At 51.0% G+C, this 18,620-nt stretch overlaps 1 protein-coding gene across 2 annotated transcripts in view; it reads left to right on the top strand.

The window, feature by feature from the left end:
* Positions 1-18,620, top strand: part of FAM3D (FAM3 metabolism regulating signaling molecule D) — a 78,073-nt gene that overhangs the window by 28,780 nt on the left and 30,673 nt on the right. For both annotated transcript variants that reach the window (XM_073644643.1, XM_073644644.1), the window contains exons 3-5: positions 8,106-8,213; positions 9,560-9,583; positions 11,544-11,667. In XM_073644643.1, coding sequence (XP_073500744.1) covers positions 8,106-8,213; positions 9,560-9,583; positions 11,544-11,667 — 256 coding nt within the window. The remainder of the gene's footprint in view (positions 1-8,105; positions 8,214-9,559; positions 9,584-11,543; positions 11,668-18,620) is intronic.

The raw sequence follows: 18,620 nt of genomic DNA, 5'->3' as shown, positions 1-18,620 counted from the left end.
CCGCTGAGGCCGGTGGTACGATTGTGCAGCGTAGATGGTATAACCCCCAACGGGAGGGGTATGGCCTCAGGGCAGCCGACGTGGATGATGGGGGTAGCAGGAACCACTCAGAGACGATGCGGTGTAGTTCAGGGTCTTTACTGGTGATAAAGATAGACCCTCCCGGAGTACTGGCTAGCGATCGGGGCCTGATCAGTCTTTGAGCAGATGGGATTTCCCCTGGCCAGGCGGAGTTGTAGGCCTCCCCAACTAATTGTACTCTTCTGGCTACCTTGCTAGAGGCGGGTAAAAGTAGCCCACGTCCCTGAGTGTACCGTGTGGTGCTCACCCGTATGGCCGGTGACTCGGGGCCTTCTAGTGGCTTCCGCTCCACGACGGCGGTGCTGGTCCCACGCGTGTGACCGTGCCTTCGGGTTTCTTGGCCAGAGGACCTGAAATCCCCTGCCGGTCGGTTTCTGCTGCTGGGTAAGGATTAGTCCCCACAGCCTCGGACTCCGGGTCCGGTGGTAACTCTTCAATCAGGGCGAGCTCTACAGCTGCCAGCCCCTGATTCCTTTTAGCACGACTTCCCCAGAGCTCCTGATCTCTCTTGTTCCTAAAGCTGCTCCACTACAGACCAGACTGTGTCTCTGTCTGTGTTCTCTGCTCTTTCTCACTAACCCTGCCTCAGCCCCAGTTTTATATAGGGGAAGTTCTTCCCCTCCCAGGACTGGGCAGGAGGTGTGGCATGCATAGGATTCCTGACCAAGAGACCTCCCACCTGCTCTCAGACGTAATATCTCTATTACTGTGGCAACCAGACCCCTGGGGTGTCACATTCCCCCCTAGTGAAATTTAGTACTCCGGGACTAAACATATTTTTGTAACATAACAAATTACAAACAGAAACAACGCAATAAAGAAAAACATTAGGATGGTCACGGCATGTCCGCAACCGGGTGCAGTCTTTGGAGAAAACAAAGGTGTCCATTTCACCAAAAACAGGGAGACGTAACCAGGTAGGGGTCTGTCCTGCCCCGAGTCCTTAGCAGTCTTTAGTCCGTCCTGGGTTACGCTCCAACTATATGCACAAAGGATTCCCGGTAAATCCACCAAAGACTCCTACAAATAACTAAAAATACACAATTATTTACAAGTAACAGAAAACAGGTAAATACAAATAAAATAGCTTGAACATTTAGATCCTCCACCGTATGGGCAACTGGCCTCTAGTGACCCTAGTGGACCTACGGAGCTGGCTGACTGGTCCTGAGCTACAGGGTATAGGAGCTGTCAAGGGTAAACTGGGCAGCCGTCTACGGACTCTTTGGCTCACTAGAGGTATGGCAGGCTCACTATAAGCAGAGGGTTGATTCTCCTGGTCTGCTTGTGTGGGGTCTTCTGCCTCCTGGACCGGCTGTTCTTCCAGCTCTACCTGTGTCTCTGTAGGCACTTGGGATGCTGGTTGGAGGAACGTGAAGACGGGTACCACAACAGCACCATTGACTTGAGTCCAAGACCGAGGGAAGTCTCCGAGCACAGTACTAACCATATCTTCCCTTTCCTCTACGGGTCGAGGGTCTTCTTGTTCCTCTTCAGGGTTCCGTAGCTGTTCGGGACACTTCTTCAGGTGATCCCGGGATACAATGGCTGTGGTTTCCCCTCCGTCTTTACTGATTGTACAGATCTTTGGGTTGTCGTGGCTTGAGGGCAGTACGGTGTACGGGTCCTTCTCCCACTGGTCGTCCAACTTGTGGAGCCGTCTTTTCCTCTTCAAGACCTGCTCTCCGGGCACCAGGGGAACAGCGGGAGCATACTGGTTGTAAGTTTTCTCTTGTCTTTCCCTAGCTTGACAGAGACTTCGCTCCACGCTCTCCTGTACTTTCCGGTACTGCTGCTGCCTCTCTGTGTCCCAGTCTGCTTCTGGTGAAGTGTCCTCGGGTGTCAGGACTCCCATCTCCAGATCAACAGGAAGCTTACCAGGTCTCGCCCTCATTAGGTAAGCCAGGGTGCAGTTGGTGGAACCCACAGGGATGTGGTTGTATAGGTCCACCAGGTCAGGCAGCTTTTCAGGCCACAGACTACGTTCTTCCAGGGGCAATGTTTTCAGAAGATCTATCACCACCTGGTTCATTTTCTCACAAAGTCCATTAGTTTGCGGGTGATAGGGTGTTGTTCTTATCTTCCGGCAGCCATACAGGGTGCAGAACTCCTGGAAGACTTCCGCTTCAAAGGCAGGCCCCTGGTCCGTCAGCACCTGCTCCGGGTATCCGTGCGGACGGCAGAAGTGCTGCTGGAAGGCTCTAGCTGCTGTTTGAGCCGTTAAGTCCTTGACGGGGACGACTACCAAGAACCGGGAGTAGTGATCCACGATGGTTAACGCGTAGACGTAGCCACTTCTGCTTGGGGCCAGTTTTACATGATCCAAGGCTACCAGTTCCCACGGCTGTCTGGTGATGATGGACTGCAGGGGAGTCTTCTGGCTGGCACGGTCCCTCCTTCTTAGGTTGCATGGGCCACAGTCTCTGCACCACCTCTCGATGGTTCCTCTCATGCCTACCCAATGGAACCGCCCGCGCAGCAGGAACTCCAGCTTCTTCCATCCGAAGTGCCCAGCTCCGTCGTGGTATGCCTCCATCACCATAGCTGCGTCTCTTCTTGGCACCACTACTTGCCAGATTAGTTCATGCGTCCGGGAGTTAACCATTCTGCGGCACAACTTCCCCTTGTAAAGGAACAGTCGACTCTTCTCAGCCCACAGTTGCTTGGCTTCCTCCGGAGCGTCTGGGTCAAGGCGTGCATCTGGCCGAGTCAGCAACTCCTTTACCAGTCGGACAGCAGGGTCACTGTCTTGCGTCTCCGCCCAGTTGTAATGAGGTAATGGGTTGAACGTAGCGGATTGCTTACTCCTTACACGGTGGGAATACTGGATAGTCCCATGACGGTGGAACGCGGGGAGTTCAACTTCTTCCAGTTCCTCTGAATCTTCCCCTACGTCCGGTAGGTTCGGCATCCTGGACAGGGCGTCCGCGTTGGTATTGGAGCGTCCTGCCCGGTATTTGATTGTAAACTCATAGTTGGACAAGCGGGCCATCCATCTCTGCTCTAGGGCACCGAGTCTTGCAGTGTCCAGGTGTGTCAACGGGTTGTTATCCGTGTACACGGTGAACCGGGAAGCAGCGTGGTAGTGCTTAAAGCGTTCGGTGACTGCCCACACCACTGCCAGGAACTCTAGCTTAAATGAGCTGTAATTCTCAGAGTTTCTTTCGGTGGGTCGCAGTTTTCGGCTGGCGTAAGCAATTACCCGTTCCTTCCCCTGCTGGATCTGGGACAGTACGGCTCCTAGCCCGATGTTACTGGCGTCGGTGTAGAGGATAAAGGGCTGGCTATAATCAGGGTACGCCAGGATTTCATCCCCCGTGAGGGCCATCTTCAGCTGGCGGAAGGACTCTTCTTCCAGCTTCTCCCATCTGAAGGGTGGCTTCTGGTTCTTGGCCTTCCTGGACTGGCCTATCAGGAGGTCCTGCATAGGAGCTGCCTTTTTGGTGAAACCGGGAATGAACCTTCGGTAGTAGCCTACCAACCCGAGGAACTGCCTTACTTCCTTTACGCTGGAGGGGCTTGGCCATTCCTTAATTGCGGTGATCTTATCAGGGTCGGGAGCCACTCCGTCAGCACTCACCACGTGTCCCAGGTACTGCACCTTTGGCTTCAGGAGGTGACACTTGGAGGGTTTCACCTTTAGGCCGTAACTTGCCAGAGCTTCGAACACTTCCGCCAGGTGTTTCAGGTGGTCCTCGTAGGTCTTGGAATAGACGATGACATCGTCCAGGTATAACAGGACCGTCTCAAAGTTTCGGTGTCCCAGACAGCATTCCATCAACCGTTGGAAGGTTCCTGGTGCGTTGCAGAGTCCGAACGGCATGCAGGTAAACTCGCTAAGTCCCATCGGGGTGGTGAATGCGGTCTTCTCCCGGTCCGCCTCTGCTACAGGAACCTGCCAGTACCCGCTAGTGAGATCCAAAGTGGAGAAGAAGTTAGCAGATTTTAAAGCAGCCAAAGACTCCTCTATTCTTGGTAAGGGGTACGCATCTTTGTGTGTGATACGGTTAATTTTCCGGTAATCTACACACATTCTCATGGTGTTGTCTTTCTTTTTGACCAAGACTAGTGGAGCTGCCCAGGGGCTACAGCTATCCCTGATTACCCCAGCCTCCTTCATGTCTTTAAGCATCCCCTTGGCATGTTGGTAGTGTGCAGGGGGTATGGGTCGGTATCTCTCCTTTATGGGAGGATGGTCTCCCGTGGGGATGTGGTGTTCTACCCCCCTTACTCGCCCGAAGTCTAACGGGTGTTTACTAAACACTCTCTCGTACTCTTGAACCACCCGATAGACTCCTTGTTTCTGGTGTGAGGGAGTGGAGTCAGTACCCAAATGTAGTTGCTGACACCAGTCCTCCATTGGTTTCTTAGAGCCGTTACCTTCCTCCGGGTGAGATGGAGGCAAGGGTTCCACAGACTGTATAGAATTTTGGTTGATGGTATACAATTTGGCTAGCGTAGCATACCGGGGCAGGTACACTTCCCTCTTCCCGATATTTATTATGCGAACGGGCACCCTCCCATGGCATACATCAACCACCCCCCGTGCTGTCAAAATGGTGGGCCTACTGTCTGAGTAGACTGGTTCTACCATGGCCTGGTAATCTCTACCTCTCAGACCAATAGCTGCCCGACACCAAATCATCATTTCACTTTTCGGGGGCATGGCAATAGGGAAAGGGTCACATATTCTTACGCTACCAATCTCACCACCGGAGAGTTCCACCTGTTGCCGTCGCATCAGTGCCCGGATCTCTTTCTGGAGCACTCGCTGCTGGCCGGAGCTGGCGTTCTTGGCAACCTGCTGTAAAATGAAAATCACCTCTGCAAGACAATTTTCAATCACATTAGTTCCTAGAGTTATCTTTGGGTGACTCTCGCGCTTGTCAATGTCTACAATGATCAGTCCCTGTGCTGCCAGTTCGACTCTACCGATTTTAATGGTCATCTCTTTGAATCCGATCTGTGGCACGGGTTGACCATTGCTGGCGATGATACTCAGGTCGTCGTCAGGGTAGCGGGTTATATCCGAGTCATTCCAGTACTGCTTGAAGAGCACGTACGGGATGGTGGTGACCTGTGACCCGGTGTCAAGTAGGGCACTCATAGGAATGCCATCCAGTACCACAGGCAAGACTGGACGTCCTCCCACATATTTGTCGCGCCAGTTCGATGGGCCTGGTGATCTTTTTCCTGGGGGTTGGCCCTCTACCCCAGGTTGTGCCAGTTTAAAGGACAGTACCTTGCCATATGTCCGGGTTGATTGCAGCGGCGGCAGATAGGTTGTCCGTCCTCGTTGTACCGGTCGCTGGGTCTTCCTCTGGCCGGTGGGGTCCTCCTTGGTCGACGCCACGGGATGTCCTCCGGTCCGGATGCCAGCTGGATCTTCCCTGGAGTGGAAACCTGTAAAGACTGCACAGTTCGGGTTAGCGCAGCAACGCTTTTAGCTAGCTCTTGGACCTGATGGTGCAGGTCCGGAGCCGGGTCATTGTTCAAAGCCTGCTCATCAGCCCCCACAGGCCCTGCCGACAAGGGCGCCGCCTCCTGGTGGTAAGTGATAGCTGGACGCCTGTGGGTCACAACGCCACCCGGTGTCGGTTCTCGGAGCACCCGGATGGCTCTGTCCTTGAACTGTGCAAAGTCCAGATGAGGATCCTGTAAGGCTATGGCCCGCAACTGGGTTCGGTGGACATTGCAATATAGTCCCTCTATAAATTGCTCGGTCAACAGCCTGTCCTCGTTTCCCACGCTGTCAGGGTCGGTCTGCTTAATGGCTCTCAGGGCCTCTTGTAGGTTTAGTGCATAGTCCCTTATACTCTCATGTGCTCGCTGCTTTCACCCATAGAATCTAAACTTAATCTCGGCTGAGGTGCGGGTATCAAAGGTGTCCTTCAGCCGGGTTAATATCCCTTCGACAGTCCTCCTCCCAGGTGGCCAGGACTTTACCTCCCTTTGGGCTGCCCCGGTTAGTTGGGCCACCAGGATGCTCACTTTTTGCTCTTCTGTGAGGGGGTACACCTGGAAGAGGCTATCCAGCTTTTCTTTAAAGTCATTCAGGGTATGTGACTCCCCTGAGTACTGGGGTAGCCAGGCTGCTCCCGGGATATAGGGCATGGTGAAAAGCATGACTGCAGCAGCGGTGGCGCTGGCGGGGGTTGAGGCAGTGAAGCTCTCCTCCGTATCCGACATCTTTCTCCCCGCCTAGTGGACCGTGGCCTACCTTGCGATGATCCTCTTCCGTAGGCCGCGGCTCCGCAGTCGATCGTCAGGGTTGAGGACCTTCCGTCGCGCTCCTGTGACGTCGGCGTCTGCTGGGCTCCTTCCAGGACCTTACGCAACGTCCGGACGTGAGGCGGGGCTTCAGTTCTCGCGATCTTTCGGAGTCCACGCCCCTCTTCTTCCCGCGCGGCGTCTTCAAGATGGCGTCCAACGGCGGGAAAACTCCACGGAAGGCGGGAAGAAGGCAGAAGATGGCGCCGGATGGCTGGAAAACTTCGCGGATGGCGGGAAGAAGGTAGAAGATGGCGCCGGATGGCGGGAAACCTCCACGGATGGCGGGAATCTTCACCACTGGTAAGTTTGAACAGTCTTTTTCAGGCACGCAGTACCCGGTGGTTGCGGGCACGAGATCCTGCCGACTACGCCAAAAGTTGACGCGCCCCTGGGCCTACTTGGTGTAGCGTTGCGCACGCGGGGACTTCCCGGAGCCGGGCCTGTTGGGGGTAGTAGTCTCGTGGCGGTGACCCGGTCCGTGCCCAGGGAGTCAAACTGTGTGGCTGAGTATTAGCAGTAGATGTTTGACGACTACGCCACCCGTTGAATGCAGCTATGGAGCTGCCGCTGCAGGGCAGACCGCTGAGGCCGGTGGTACGATTGTGCAGCGTAGATGGTATAACCCCCAACGGGAGGGGTATGGCCTCAGGGCAGCCGACGTGGATGATGGGGGTAGCAGGAACCACTCAGAGACGATGCGGTGTAGTTCAGGGTCTTTACTGGTGATAAAGATAGACCCTCCCGGAGTACTGGCTAGCGATCGGGGCCTGGTCAGTCTTTGAGCAGATGGGATTTCCCCTGGCCAGGCGGAGTTGTAGGCCTCCCCAACTAATTGTACTCTTCTGGCTACCTTGCTAGAGGCGGGTAAAAGTAGCCCACGTCCCTGAGTGTACCGTGTGGTGCTCACCCGTATGGCCGGTGACTCGGGGCCTTCTAATGGCTTCCGCTCCACGATGGCGGTGCTGGTCCCACGCGTGTGACCGTGCCTTCGGGTTTCTTGGCCAGAGGACCTGAAATCCCCTGCCGGTCGGTTTCTGCTGCTGGGTAAGGATTAGTCCCCACAGCCTCGGACTCCGGGTCCGGTGGTAACTCTTCAATCAGGGCGAGCTCTACAGCTGCCAGCCCCTGATTCCTTTTAGCACGACTTCCCCAGAGCTCCTGATCTCTCTTGTTCCTAAAGCTGCTCCACTACAGACCAGACTGTGTCTCTGTCTGTGTTCTCTGCTCTTTCTCACTAACCCTGCCTCAGCCCGTTTTATATAGGGGAAGTTCTTCCCCTCCCAGGACTGGGCAGGAGGTGTGGCATGCATAGGATTCCTGACCAAGAGACCTCCCACCTGCTCTCAGACGTAATATCTCTATTACTGTGGCAACCAGACCCCTGGGGTGTCACATTTCCATGCCAAGAGAAAAAAAAAATTACCTGCTTTAAATACTGGAAAATCTTGCTACTCTAGGGAAAAAAAAAGGGTGTATTTGCCCTTTTAAAGATAAGTAAAACAGGTAGGCGTCTAAAGAAAGAATGTCTTCAAGATGAGTAATCATTATGTAAGTCATCAGTGCAGTAATAGTCAAAATTGTCAGCCTCTTTTTTCCTGCTGTATAACAGTCATATTATTTGTGCTCATTTAGCCGCGAGAAGAATGACGGGAGACAGAATCAAACACGTTTGCAGCTGCATTTACCTTCCTAAAATATCGTTGCGATCACTCAACCTGTATTTAAACCGATCCCGTCTTCTCTGTCCTCAGGAGTAGTACGGATCTTGGTGATCTTGTGCACACTGCTGTCAACGTGGTACTTTGCAGAAAAAGTATTTATCTCGAAGATGGAAATTCGTTCCTTACGGAATTTATTTGGTAAGTAAGCCATAATTAGAATAAAGAGCAGTAGGGATGGATGGACAGAGAACATTTATTTTTATAATTCACTATATCAAAATTCTATAGTATTGATGATGCCTAAATTTACCAAGCTGACTGTTTAGAGATTTTACATGTGAATTGAGAATAAAAGATCAGTCCAGGATAAGAAAGTCATTGATTTATCTGATAAGATATATTCCAAAGTTGCTTATTTTCGTGTGTACTATTAGATATATGACCTAAAAACTCATTGTAAAAAGGCCAAATTATAATGCTATTGGCTAAGGCTCGGACTGGCCAATGGGAGAACGGGTAAATCCCCTGGTAGGCCATTGCAGCAGTAAATCACTTATCTTTTCAATATGAGCATTAGTTGGTCCATTAAATTTGATTTACTCTGTACAGACAAAAGCAGCATCTCATCATTCACTCAACAAACTACCTAGTTTATTATATAGAAGCATAGGTACATTTTTGAAAAAAGGGTAATTTAATATTTGCATGTAGCTGAACAGTGGGCCCCCAGAGTCAATGTTACTGGTGGGCCCTTGCTACCCCAGTCGGACAGTGTACTGGCTAGTTGATTGATGTGCACCTTGAGAGAGACAACGCTGTTCCAACTGCGCTGGGTCTTAGTATTCCTGTGTGTGACCTGTGGCTTATAAATCAAAGAATGGCAAGGCATAAAGCCTACGACTTGCCGCTGTACCACAGACTTTAAAGAGTAACCGTTGTTATAATTTTTATTCCATAAATCCATAGTTTTCATAAAAATAAGCAACTTTGTAATATGTCTTATCAGAGAAATTTGCTTCATTCTCCTCCTGGACTGATCTTTCACTCTAATTTCATGGGAAAAATCTATAAAATTTGTATTCAGTGAAGACAGATTTTTCCATTACTGAAAAAGTAGATGACAGTTGGTGCTTTTCAAATTCTATGGAGGAGGTGGAGCTAGAGGCTGACACAGACTTTCTTCTGAAACGATAGTAAGATTTCTCCATAGAATTTTATGAGCACCAACTGTCATCTCTCTCAGTAATGGGACAGTCTGTATTCACTGATGACATATTTTACCCGTGAATTGAGAATTTTGAGAATGAATGATCAGTTCTGGAGGAGAAAGAAGCCGATTTCCCTGATAAGATATATTACAAAGTTTCTTATTTTCACATGTACTATTGATTTATAAGAAAATAAAACGAAGGTTACTCTAACTATACATCCTATACATCCCAGGGATTTAATATAATCCCCTTTCCAGTATCTGTAGTTTCATACATGATTTTGCATAAATACAATTATTAATAATGGTCTTAAATTCTATTTTTCTCTTGCAGAAAAAGATGTGAAAAATAAAGAGAGTAAGTGTGAAGTAATGTTCTTCAGAATTCTATTAACCTCCTTCAAACATTCTTAAAGTGTCACCTAACCTAATCCTAATTATCTATGATAGGAATGCGCTCTTCTGTAGCCTTATGTATAAAAACAAATGCAAACAAAAAGTGGCCCCATAACAGTGTCACCCACAATCAGTGTCGTATTGGGCTGCCAAGGACCCAACAGTAGCCAACTCCAACTCCAGGACCCCACTTTTCAACTGCCGAATTTTCTGACGCACCTAGGTTTTAGAGGAGGAAAATAGAAAAAAAAAAAAAAAAAAGTAAAAAAATGTGGTCATGATGCACTGTTATGGGGGAGGAGTCTGCTGCTGACAGTGTTATAGGGGTAATGTCCCCCAATTCTGTACTAAAATTCCCATCCTGGTATATATATGCCCCTATCCTGGTATATATACCCCCCTCCCTTCCTGTTATACATGGTCTCCCATCCTGGTATACATGGTCCCCCATCCTGGTATGCAGGGCACCCCTGGTCCCCCATCCTGGTATGCAGGGCACCCCTAATCCCCATCCTGGTATGCATGGCACCCCTAATCCCCATCCTGGTATGCATGTCACCCCCATCCTGGTATGCATGTCACCCCCATCCTTGTATGCATGTCACCCCCATCCTGGTATGCATGGCACCCCCATCCTGGTATGCATGGCACCCCATCCCCATTGTGCTGCACACAAAAAAAATAAAGGATTATACTCACCTCCCCTCTGCTCCAACGCTGCATCCTGTTCTTCTGCCAGCTGCTGATCTCACCTTGTGAGCAGCGCATGACATCACTGGCATGCGCCCTCACACGCTGAGATCAGCTGCCAGAATAGTCACTGCTCCTCACGCCTGGACTATGGGAGTGTGGAGTAGTGAATATTCATTCTCCTTCATGCAGAGCCTCTGCTCCTGTCACTTTCCTCCTCTGACTGAACACTGATCTAAGATGGTTCCCTATTTTTATTCAGCTTCCTTTCAAGTGCTCCCAGGATCTACTTCCTCCACCCCATCCACTACATGGTTCCCCCTCTCTAGGTGGTTCCCCCCACTCCAGCCAGGGACCAGGGACTGTGCTCTCCCATAGGAGCAATCTCGCCCTGTCCCCCGGAAATGTGGTGTAGTGAATGCAGGTGTTAGGGTCCTGAGCTGTACTCCTTCCTTACCTGAGAATGAGATACCACACCTCTGGGTGAGATGCAGTACCTCTGTGGCAACTGAACCCTCAGGGGCGCCACACATACATATTAGGAAAAATTTCCTAGCAAGTCACTTAAACTATGAGTATATATTTGGGATATGGGGCATCTGGAAGAAACACAAATGTGGAGAATTAAACAATCTCCATGCAAATGTTGTTTTTGACAAGATTGAAACTCAGGTTGACCGCCACTGAGAGCCGTGTGTGTAATGCCAGCCGTAAGCACCACCTTACAAAAGTTGTATCGAAATAGAAGTGATAAAATGTTAGTCACCGTGCCACCACATTACAGCTAAAGTGCTACACACTATCAGCCACAGTGCCACCACATTACAGCCACAATGTCCCCACTGCCAGCCACATTGCCCACACTAAAGCCACAGTGCCCACATTACAGCTACAGCCACAGTGCCCCACACTGCCAGCCACAGGCCCCCAACTGCTAGCCAAAGCGCTGCCACATTACAGCCATGGAACCCTCACTGCCAGCCACAGTGCCCCAAATTACAGCCAGTGGCCCACATTACAGCCACAGGACCCTCCATACCAGCCACAGTGCGCTCCCCCTTCCTCATTGCTGGTGCCACCAATGCCACCCACAGTTCACAAGAAAATCTTTTTGGGTAGTATGTTCAAGGACCAGATGAAATGTACCCTGCAGATTTTACATTTACAAATTATCTTGTCAGAAACCATGAAACATTTCCTAACATATGTCTCTCCATATTGTACCTTTTTAGGCCAGAAGAAAATGCTTAAAAAATGTGGCAATGATAAAGAATGTCCACCCAACTACTTTGCCTTCAAAATAATTAGTGGAGCAGCCAATGTGGTTGGCCCTTCCATCTGCTTGGAGAACACAATGTGAGTGCATAACCTGAGTGTGACGGTGTTATATGATCTATCGAAGAACCATTCATGGTTGTTGCGTAGAGTCGAGCAGCTTTTCACTGATGATCCTAGGACTAGAGAAATGATCCTGGGGGTCGATTCTCCATCTATGTATAACATGCGCACTTCTACTTTTATTGAATCGTAATCCTAGTTGCTATCATTACATATACAAGACCATAGGAAAGAGACTCAAGTAACTCCAGAGTCTCTTCCAAACGGGGTTTGTCTGCTGTTGGATCTTTAGGGGATAATATTGTTTTACAGCTTGTGCCCACCAGAGAATCCTTTGCTATTCTAGTGGACTAGTATGACCTTGTGGTCATATAACATGCACTATCGTTCCTAATCCATGGACCATATTTCTAGTCTTCAGAATGCTGGTATCTTAGAAGGGTCACATCTGTGTTATTTCATGGCACAAAAATAGAAAAGAGAGAAAACAAGGGTGCAATCTTGGGGAAAACTCATATTCTACAGAATATTTAGCTACTTACCTTAAGAGCTATGTATATGTGCATAGTAGATTAGATTTTGGGTGGGTTACCATCCTGCCCTTCACTTGGTTCATCAGTACAGTCCTACATGCAAGAAGGAATCCTTGGTGCTTCCCGGCCCGTTTTTATCAAAGTCTAAATTTGGATAAACTTTAAATAGTTTATTGAAAAATTATAAAATTCATGAGCTAAAACCAAAATAGGGATCGACTATAACAAATAGGAGTAGTCGTAGTAGTGTGTTTTGGGAGCTTAGGTCTTGGTGAAGATCCTAGTGTTCTTGGTTTAAAAGGAGACGTATGGCCACCTTTACCAATGCTCCCTATTAAAATAGTCATGAGGTTCTGAGTTTTGAGAGTCGGTGCTCATAAGTGTCTTCAACTACCATTGGGAATTGTCTTATCTCGCTCACCAGGGGATGTTGTACTCCTGATGATTGAAAGTTTGGTACAGTAGCTGGAAGTATAATGGGGGGCACTGTTCGTAGCCACCTGGCAGCTTTAAAAATGGCTACCACAAAAAGTTTGGCCTCTATGTTTAAAAGATTCCCGAGGTTACCCTGGTGCTCACACTTTAACCCCTGTACAGGGATCTGGGCTATGGGGTCGGCTGCTGATCGGTGGTGCAAGCTGGCAGGAATGGTCAGGTAGCCGGGTATGAACCATGATGGCAGACCAGGTACAACAATGTTAGGCAAGAGAATGGTCCGTAAACGAGCTGAGGTCAGGAACAGGAAAGTCCACCAAATGAACCAGGCAAGCAGAACTATATCTGGCAGGATGCTGAGAGATTTCTTAGGGCTCATACAGAAGACCATATTATGAGTCCAAAACATTGGATTGTACTCAGACCAATGTTATTCTACTGGGCCATGCACATGACGCGCCCCTGGGCCTGCTGTGTCGTGCGGCATCGCGCGCACGGGGGCTTACCCGGAGCCGGATCAGATAGGAGTAGTAGTCTCGTGGCGGTGACCCGGTCCGTGCCCAGGGAGTCAAACTGAGCGGCAGAGTTTAGCAGAAGATGGTACGGTGTTCGACTACGCCACCCGTTGAATGCGGCTATGAAGCCGCCGCTGCAGGACAGTCCGCTGAGGCCGGTGGTACGGATGTGCAGCGTGGATAGTATAACCCCCAACGGGAGGGGTATGGCCTCAGGGCAGCAGATGTGGATGATAGTGGTAGTGATGGTGTGACGCGCCCCTGGGCCTGTGTCGCGCTGCGTTGCGCACGCGGGAGCCTACCCGGAGCCGGATCAGTGGAGGGTTGTAGTCTCGTGGCGGTGACCCAGTCCGTGCCCAGGGAGTCAAACTAGACGGCAGTCTATTAGTAGTAAATAGTTGATGACTACGCCACCCGTTGAGTGCAGCCAGGAAGCTGCTGCTGCAGGGCAGACCGCTGAGGCCGGTGGTAGGATTGTGCAGCGTGATAGTATAACCCCCAACGGGAGGGGTATGGCCTCAGGGCAGCCGACGTGGATGATGGGGGTAGCAGGAACCACTCAGAGACGGTACGGTGTAGTTCAGGGTCTTTACTGGTAACAACGACAGACCCTCCCGGAGTACTTGCTAGCAAACGGGGCCTGGTCAGTCTTTGAGCAGATGGGATCTCCCCTGGCCAGGCGTAGTTGTAGGCCTCCCAAACTGACTGTACTCTTCTGGCTACCTTGCTAGAAGCTGATGTAAGTAGCCCACGTCCCTGAGTGTACCGTGTGGTGCTCACCCGTATGGCCGGTGACTCGGGGCCTTCTAATGGCTTCCGCTCCACGATGGCGGTGCTGGTCCCACGCGTGTGACCGTGCCTTCGGGCTTCTGGGCCAGAGGACCTGAAATCCCCTGCCTGACGGATTCTGCTGCTGGGTAGGAGTTAGTCCCCACAGCCTCGGACTCCGGGTCCGGTAAAGAATCTTCTTAGTCAGGGCGAGCTCTGCAGCTGCCAGCCCCTGACTCCTTGTAACTCTGCTGTTTCCTATGCTGCTTCTTGTCTCCACTCTCCTTGTCTGACTCACCCTGCCTCAGCCCCGGGTTTATACAGGGGAAGTTCTTCCCCTCCCAAGACTGGGCAGGAGGTGTGGCATGCACAGGATCCCTGACCAAAGGACCTCCCACCTGCTCTCAGACATAACATTACATTACTGTGGAAAACCAGACCCCTGGGGTGCCACATTCCCCCCTAGTGAAATTTAGTACTCCGGGACTAAACACATTTAGAAAAACATAACAAAGTATAACAATAACAATACTATAAGAAAAACACATAAGATGGTTACGGCGTGTCCGCAACCGGATGCAGTCTTTGAAGAAAAGCAAAGGTGTCCATTTCACCAACACAGGGAGACGTAACCAGGTAGGGGTCTGTCCTACCCCGAGTCCTTAACAGTCTCTAGTCCATCCTGGGTTACGCTCCAACTATATACAAGGATTCCCGGTAAATCCACCAAGGTTTCCTAAAAACAACTGGAAACACAAAATTATACACAAGCAACAATACACAGATAAACATAAATAAAACTATTTTTACACTTCAAATTCTCCAGCGTGCGGGTAACTGGCCTCTAGTGGCCCTAGTGGACCTACGGAGCTGACTGTCTGGCCCTGAACTACAGGGTGTAGGAGCTGTCAAGGGTAAACTGGGCAGCTGTCTACCGGCTCTTTGTCTCACTAGGGGTACGGCAGGCTCACTATAAGCAGAGGGTTGATTCTCCTGTTCTACTCGTGTGGAGTCTTCTGCCTCCTGGACCGGCTGTTCTTCCAGCTCTACCCGTTGCTCCGTAGGTTCTTGGGATGATGGTTGGAGGAAGGTGAGTACGGGTACCACAACTGCACCATTGACTTGAGTCCAAGACCGAGGGAAGTCCCCGAGCACGGTACTAACCATATCTTCCCTTTCCTCTACGGGTCGATGGTCTTCTTGTTCTTCTTCAGGGTTCCTCAGTTGTTCGGGACACTTCTTCAGGTGGTCCCGGGATACAATGGCTGTGGTTTCCCCTCCGTCTTTACTGATGGTACAGACCTTCGGGTTCTCGTGGCTTGAGGGCAGTACGGTGTACGGGTCCTTCTCCCACTGGTCATCCAACTTGTGGAGCCGTCTTTTCCTCTTCAAGACCTGCTCTCCGGGTACCAGGGGAACAGCGGGAGCATACTGGTTGTAAGTCTTCTCTTGTCTTTCCCTAGCCTGACAGAGACTTCGCTCCACGCTCTCTTGTACTCTCCGGTACTGCTGCTGCCTCTCTGTGTCCCAGTCTGTTTCTGGTGAAGTGTCCTCAGGTGTCAGGACTCCCAATTCCAGGTCAACAGGTAACTTACCAGGTCTCGCCCTCATTAGGTAAGCCGGGGTACAGTTGGTGGAACCTACCGGGATGTGGTTGTATAGGTCCACCAGATCGGGCAACTTCTCAGGCCACAGACTGCGTTCTTCCAGGGGCAATGTTTTTAGAAGATCCATTACCACCTGGTTCATTTTTTCACAAAGTCCATTAGTTTGCGGATGGTAGGGTGTCGTCCTTATCTTCCGGCAGCCATACAGATTGCAGAATTCCTGGAAGACCTCCGCTTCAAAGGCAGGTCCCTGGTCCGTCAGCACTTGGTCCGGGTACCCGTGTGGACGGCAGAAGTGCTGCTGGAAGGCTCTAGCTGCTGTTTGAGCCGTTAAGTCCTTGACGGGGACGACAACCAAGAACCGGGAGTAATGATCCACGATGGTTAACGCGTAGACGTAGCCACTTCTGCTTGGGGTCAGTTTTACATGATCCAAGGCTACCAGTTCCAACGGTTGCCGGGTGACGATGGACTGCAGGGGAGTCTTCTGGCTGGCCCGGTCCTTCCTTCTCAGATTGCACGGGCCACAGTCTCTGCACCACTTCTCGATGGTTCCCCTCATGCCTACCCAGTGGAACCGCTCGCGCAGCAGGAACTCCAGCTTTTTCCACCCGAAGTGTCCAGCTCCGTCGTGGTATGCCTCCATCACCATGGCTGGGTCTCTTCGTGGCACCACTACTTGCCAGAGTAGTTCATGCGTCCGGGAGTTGACCATTCTGCGGCACAACTTCCCCTTGTAAAGGAATAGTCGACTCTTCTCCGCCCATAGTTGTTTGGCTTCCTCCGGAGCGTCTGGTTCAAGGCGAGCCTCCGGCCGAGTCAGCATCTCCTTCACCAGTCGGACGGCAGGGTCGCTGTCTTGCGTTTCCGCCCAGTTGTAGTGGGGTAAGGGGTTCAACGTAGCAGCCTGCTTACCCCTTACCCGGTGGGAATACTGGATAGTCCCATGACGGTGGAACGCAGGGAGTTCAACTTCTTCCAGTCCCTCCGGATCTTCTCCTTCGTCCGGCAGGTTGGGCATCCTGGACAGGGCATCCGCGTTAGTATTGGAGCGTCCTGCCCGGTATTTGATTGTGAACTCGTAGTTGGACAGACGGGCCATCCACCTCTGCTCCAGGGCACCGAGTCTTGCCATGTCCAGGTGTGTCAACGGGTTGTTATCCGTGTATACGGTGAACCGGGAAGAAGCGAGGTAATGCCTAAAGCGCTCGGTGACTGCCCATACCACGGCCAGGAACTCTAGCTTAAATGAGCTGTAATTCTCGGGGTTCCTTTCGGTGGGTCGCAGTTTTCGGCTGGCATAGGAGATTACTCGTTCTCTCCCCTGCTGGACAGTACGGCTCCTAGCCCGATGTTACTGGCGTCGGTGTAGAGGATGAAGGGCTGGCTATAGTCCGGGTACGCCAAGATTTCATCCCCCGTGAGGGCCATCTTCAGCTGGCGGAAGGACTCTTCTTCTAGCTCTTCCCATTTGAAGGGCGGCTTCTGGTTCTTGGCCTTTCGGGACTGGCCTATCAGGAGGTCCTGCATAGGCGCTGCCTTTTTGGTGAAACCGGGAATAAACCTTCGGTAGTAGCCTACCAACCCTAGGAACTGCCGCACTTCTTTTACGCTGGAGGGGCTTGGCCATCCCTTAATTGCGGTGATCTTATCGGGGTCGGGAGCCACTCCGTCAGCGCTCACCACGTGTCCCAGGTATTGCACCTTTGGTTTCAGGAGGTGACACTTGGAGGGTTTCACCTTTAGGCCGTAACTCGCCAGAGCTTCGAACACCTCCGCCAGGTGTTTCAGGTGGTCCTCATAAGTTTTGGAGTATACGATGACATCGTCCAGGTACAACAGGACCGTCTCGAAGTTTCTGTGGCCCAGACAGCACTCCATTAATCGTTGGAAGGTTCCTGGGGCGTTGCAGAGTCCGAACGGCATGCAGGTGAACTCGCTAAGTCCCATCGGGGTGGTGAATGCGGTCTTCTCCCGGTCCGCCTCTGCTACAGGAACCTGCCAGTACCCGCTAGTGAGATCCAAGGTAGAGAAGAAGTTAGCAGATCTTAAAGCAGCCAATGACTCCTCTATCCTTGGTAAGGGGTACGCATCCTTGTGTGTGATACGGTTGATTTTCCGGTAATCTACACACATCCTCATGGTGTTGTCTTTCTTTTTGACTAAAACTAGTGGGGCTGCCCAGGGGCTACAGCTATCCCGGATTACCCCAGCCTCCTTCATGTTTCTAAGCATCCCCTTGGCGTGTTGGTAATGTGCAGGGGGTACGGGTCGATACCTCTCTTTTATGGGAGGATGATCTCCCGTGGGGATGCGGTGTTCTACCCCCTTGACTCGCCCGAAGTCTAACGGGTGTTTACTAAACACTCTCTCATACTCTTGAACCACCCGATAGACTCCTTGTTTCTGATGTGAGGGAGTGGAATCAGTACCCAAATGTAGTTGCTGACACCAGTCCTCCATGTCTTTCTTAGAGCCGTTACCTTCCTCCGGGTGAGATGGAGGCAAGGGTTCCACAGATTGTATAGAATTTTGATTAGTGGTATATAATTTGGCTAGCGTGGCATACCGGGGCAGGTACACTTCCCTCTCCCCGATATTTATTATGCGAATGGGCACCCTCCCATGGCGTACATTGACCACCCCCCGTGCTGTCAAAATGGTGGGCCTACTGTCTGAGTAAACTGGTTCTACCATTGCCTGGTAATCTCTACCTCTCAGACCAATAGCTGCCCGGCACCAAATCATCATTTCACTTTTTGGGGGCATGGCAATAGGAAAAGGGTCACACATTCTTACGCTACCAATCTCACCGCCGGAGAGTTCCACTTGTTGCCGTTGCATCAGTGCCCGGATCTCTTTCTGGAGCACCCGCTGCTCGCCGGAGCTGGCGTTCTTGGCAACCTGCTGTAAAAGGAAAATCACCTCTGCAAGACAATTTTCAATTACGTTAGTTCCTAGAGTTATTTTTGGGTGACTCTCATGTTTATCAATATCTACAATGATCAGTCCCTGTGCGGCCAGTTCGACTCTACCGATTTTGAGGGTCACCTCTTTAAATCCGATCTGTGGCACGGGCTGGCCATTGCTGGCGATGATACTCAAGTCGTCGT

This window comes from Phyllobates terribilis, unplaced genomic scaffold (genome assembly GCF_046119375.1).
Source record: "Phyllobates terribilis strain yellow unplaced genomic scaffold, ASM4611937v1 Scaffold_8__6_contigs__length_399053987, whole genome shotgun sequence".
NCBI lineage: Eukaryota > Metazoa > Chordata > Amphibia > Anura > Dendrobatidae > Phyllobates > Phyllobates terribilis.
This window is presented reverse-complemented; position numbering and strand designations above follow the sequence as displayed.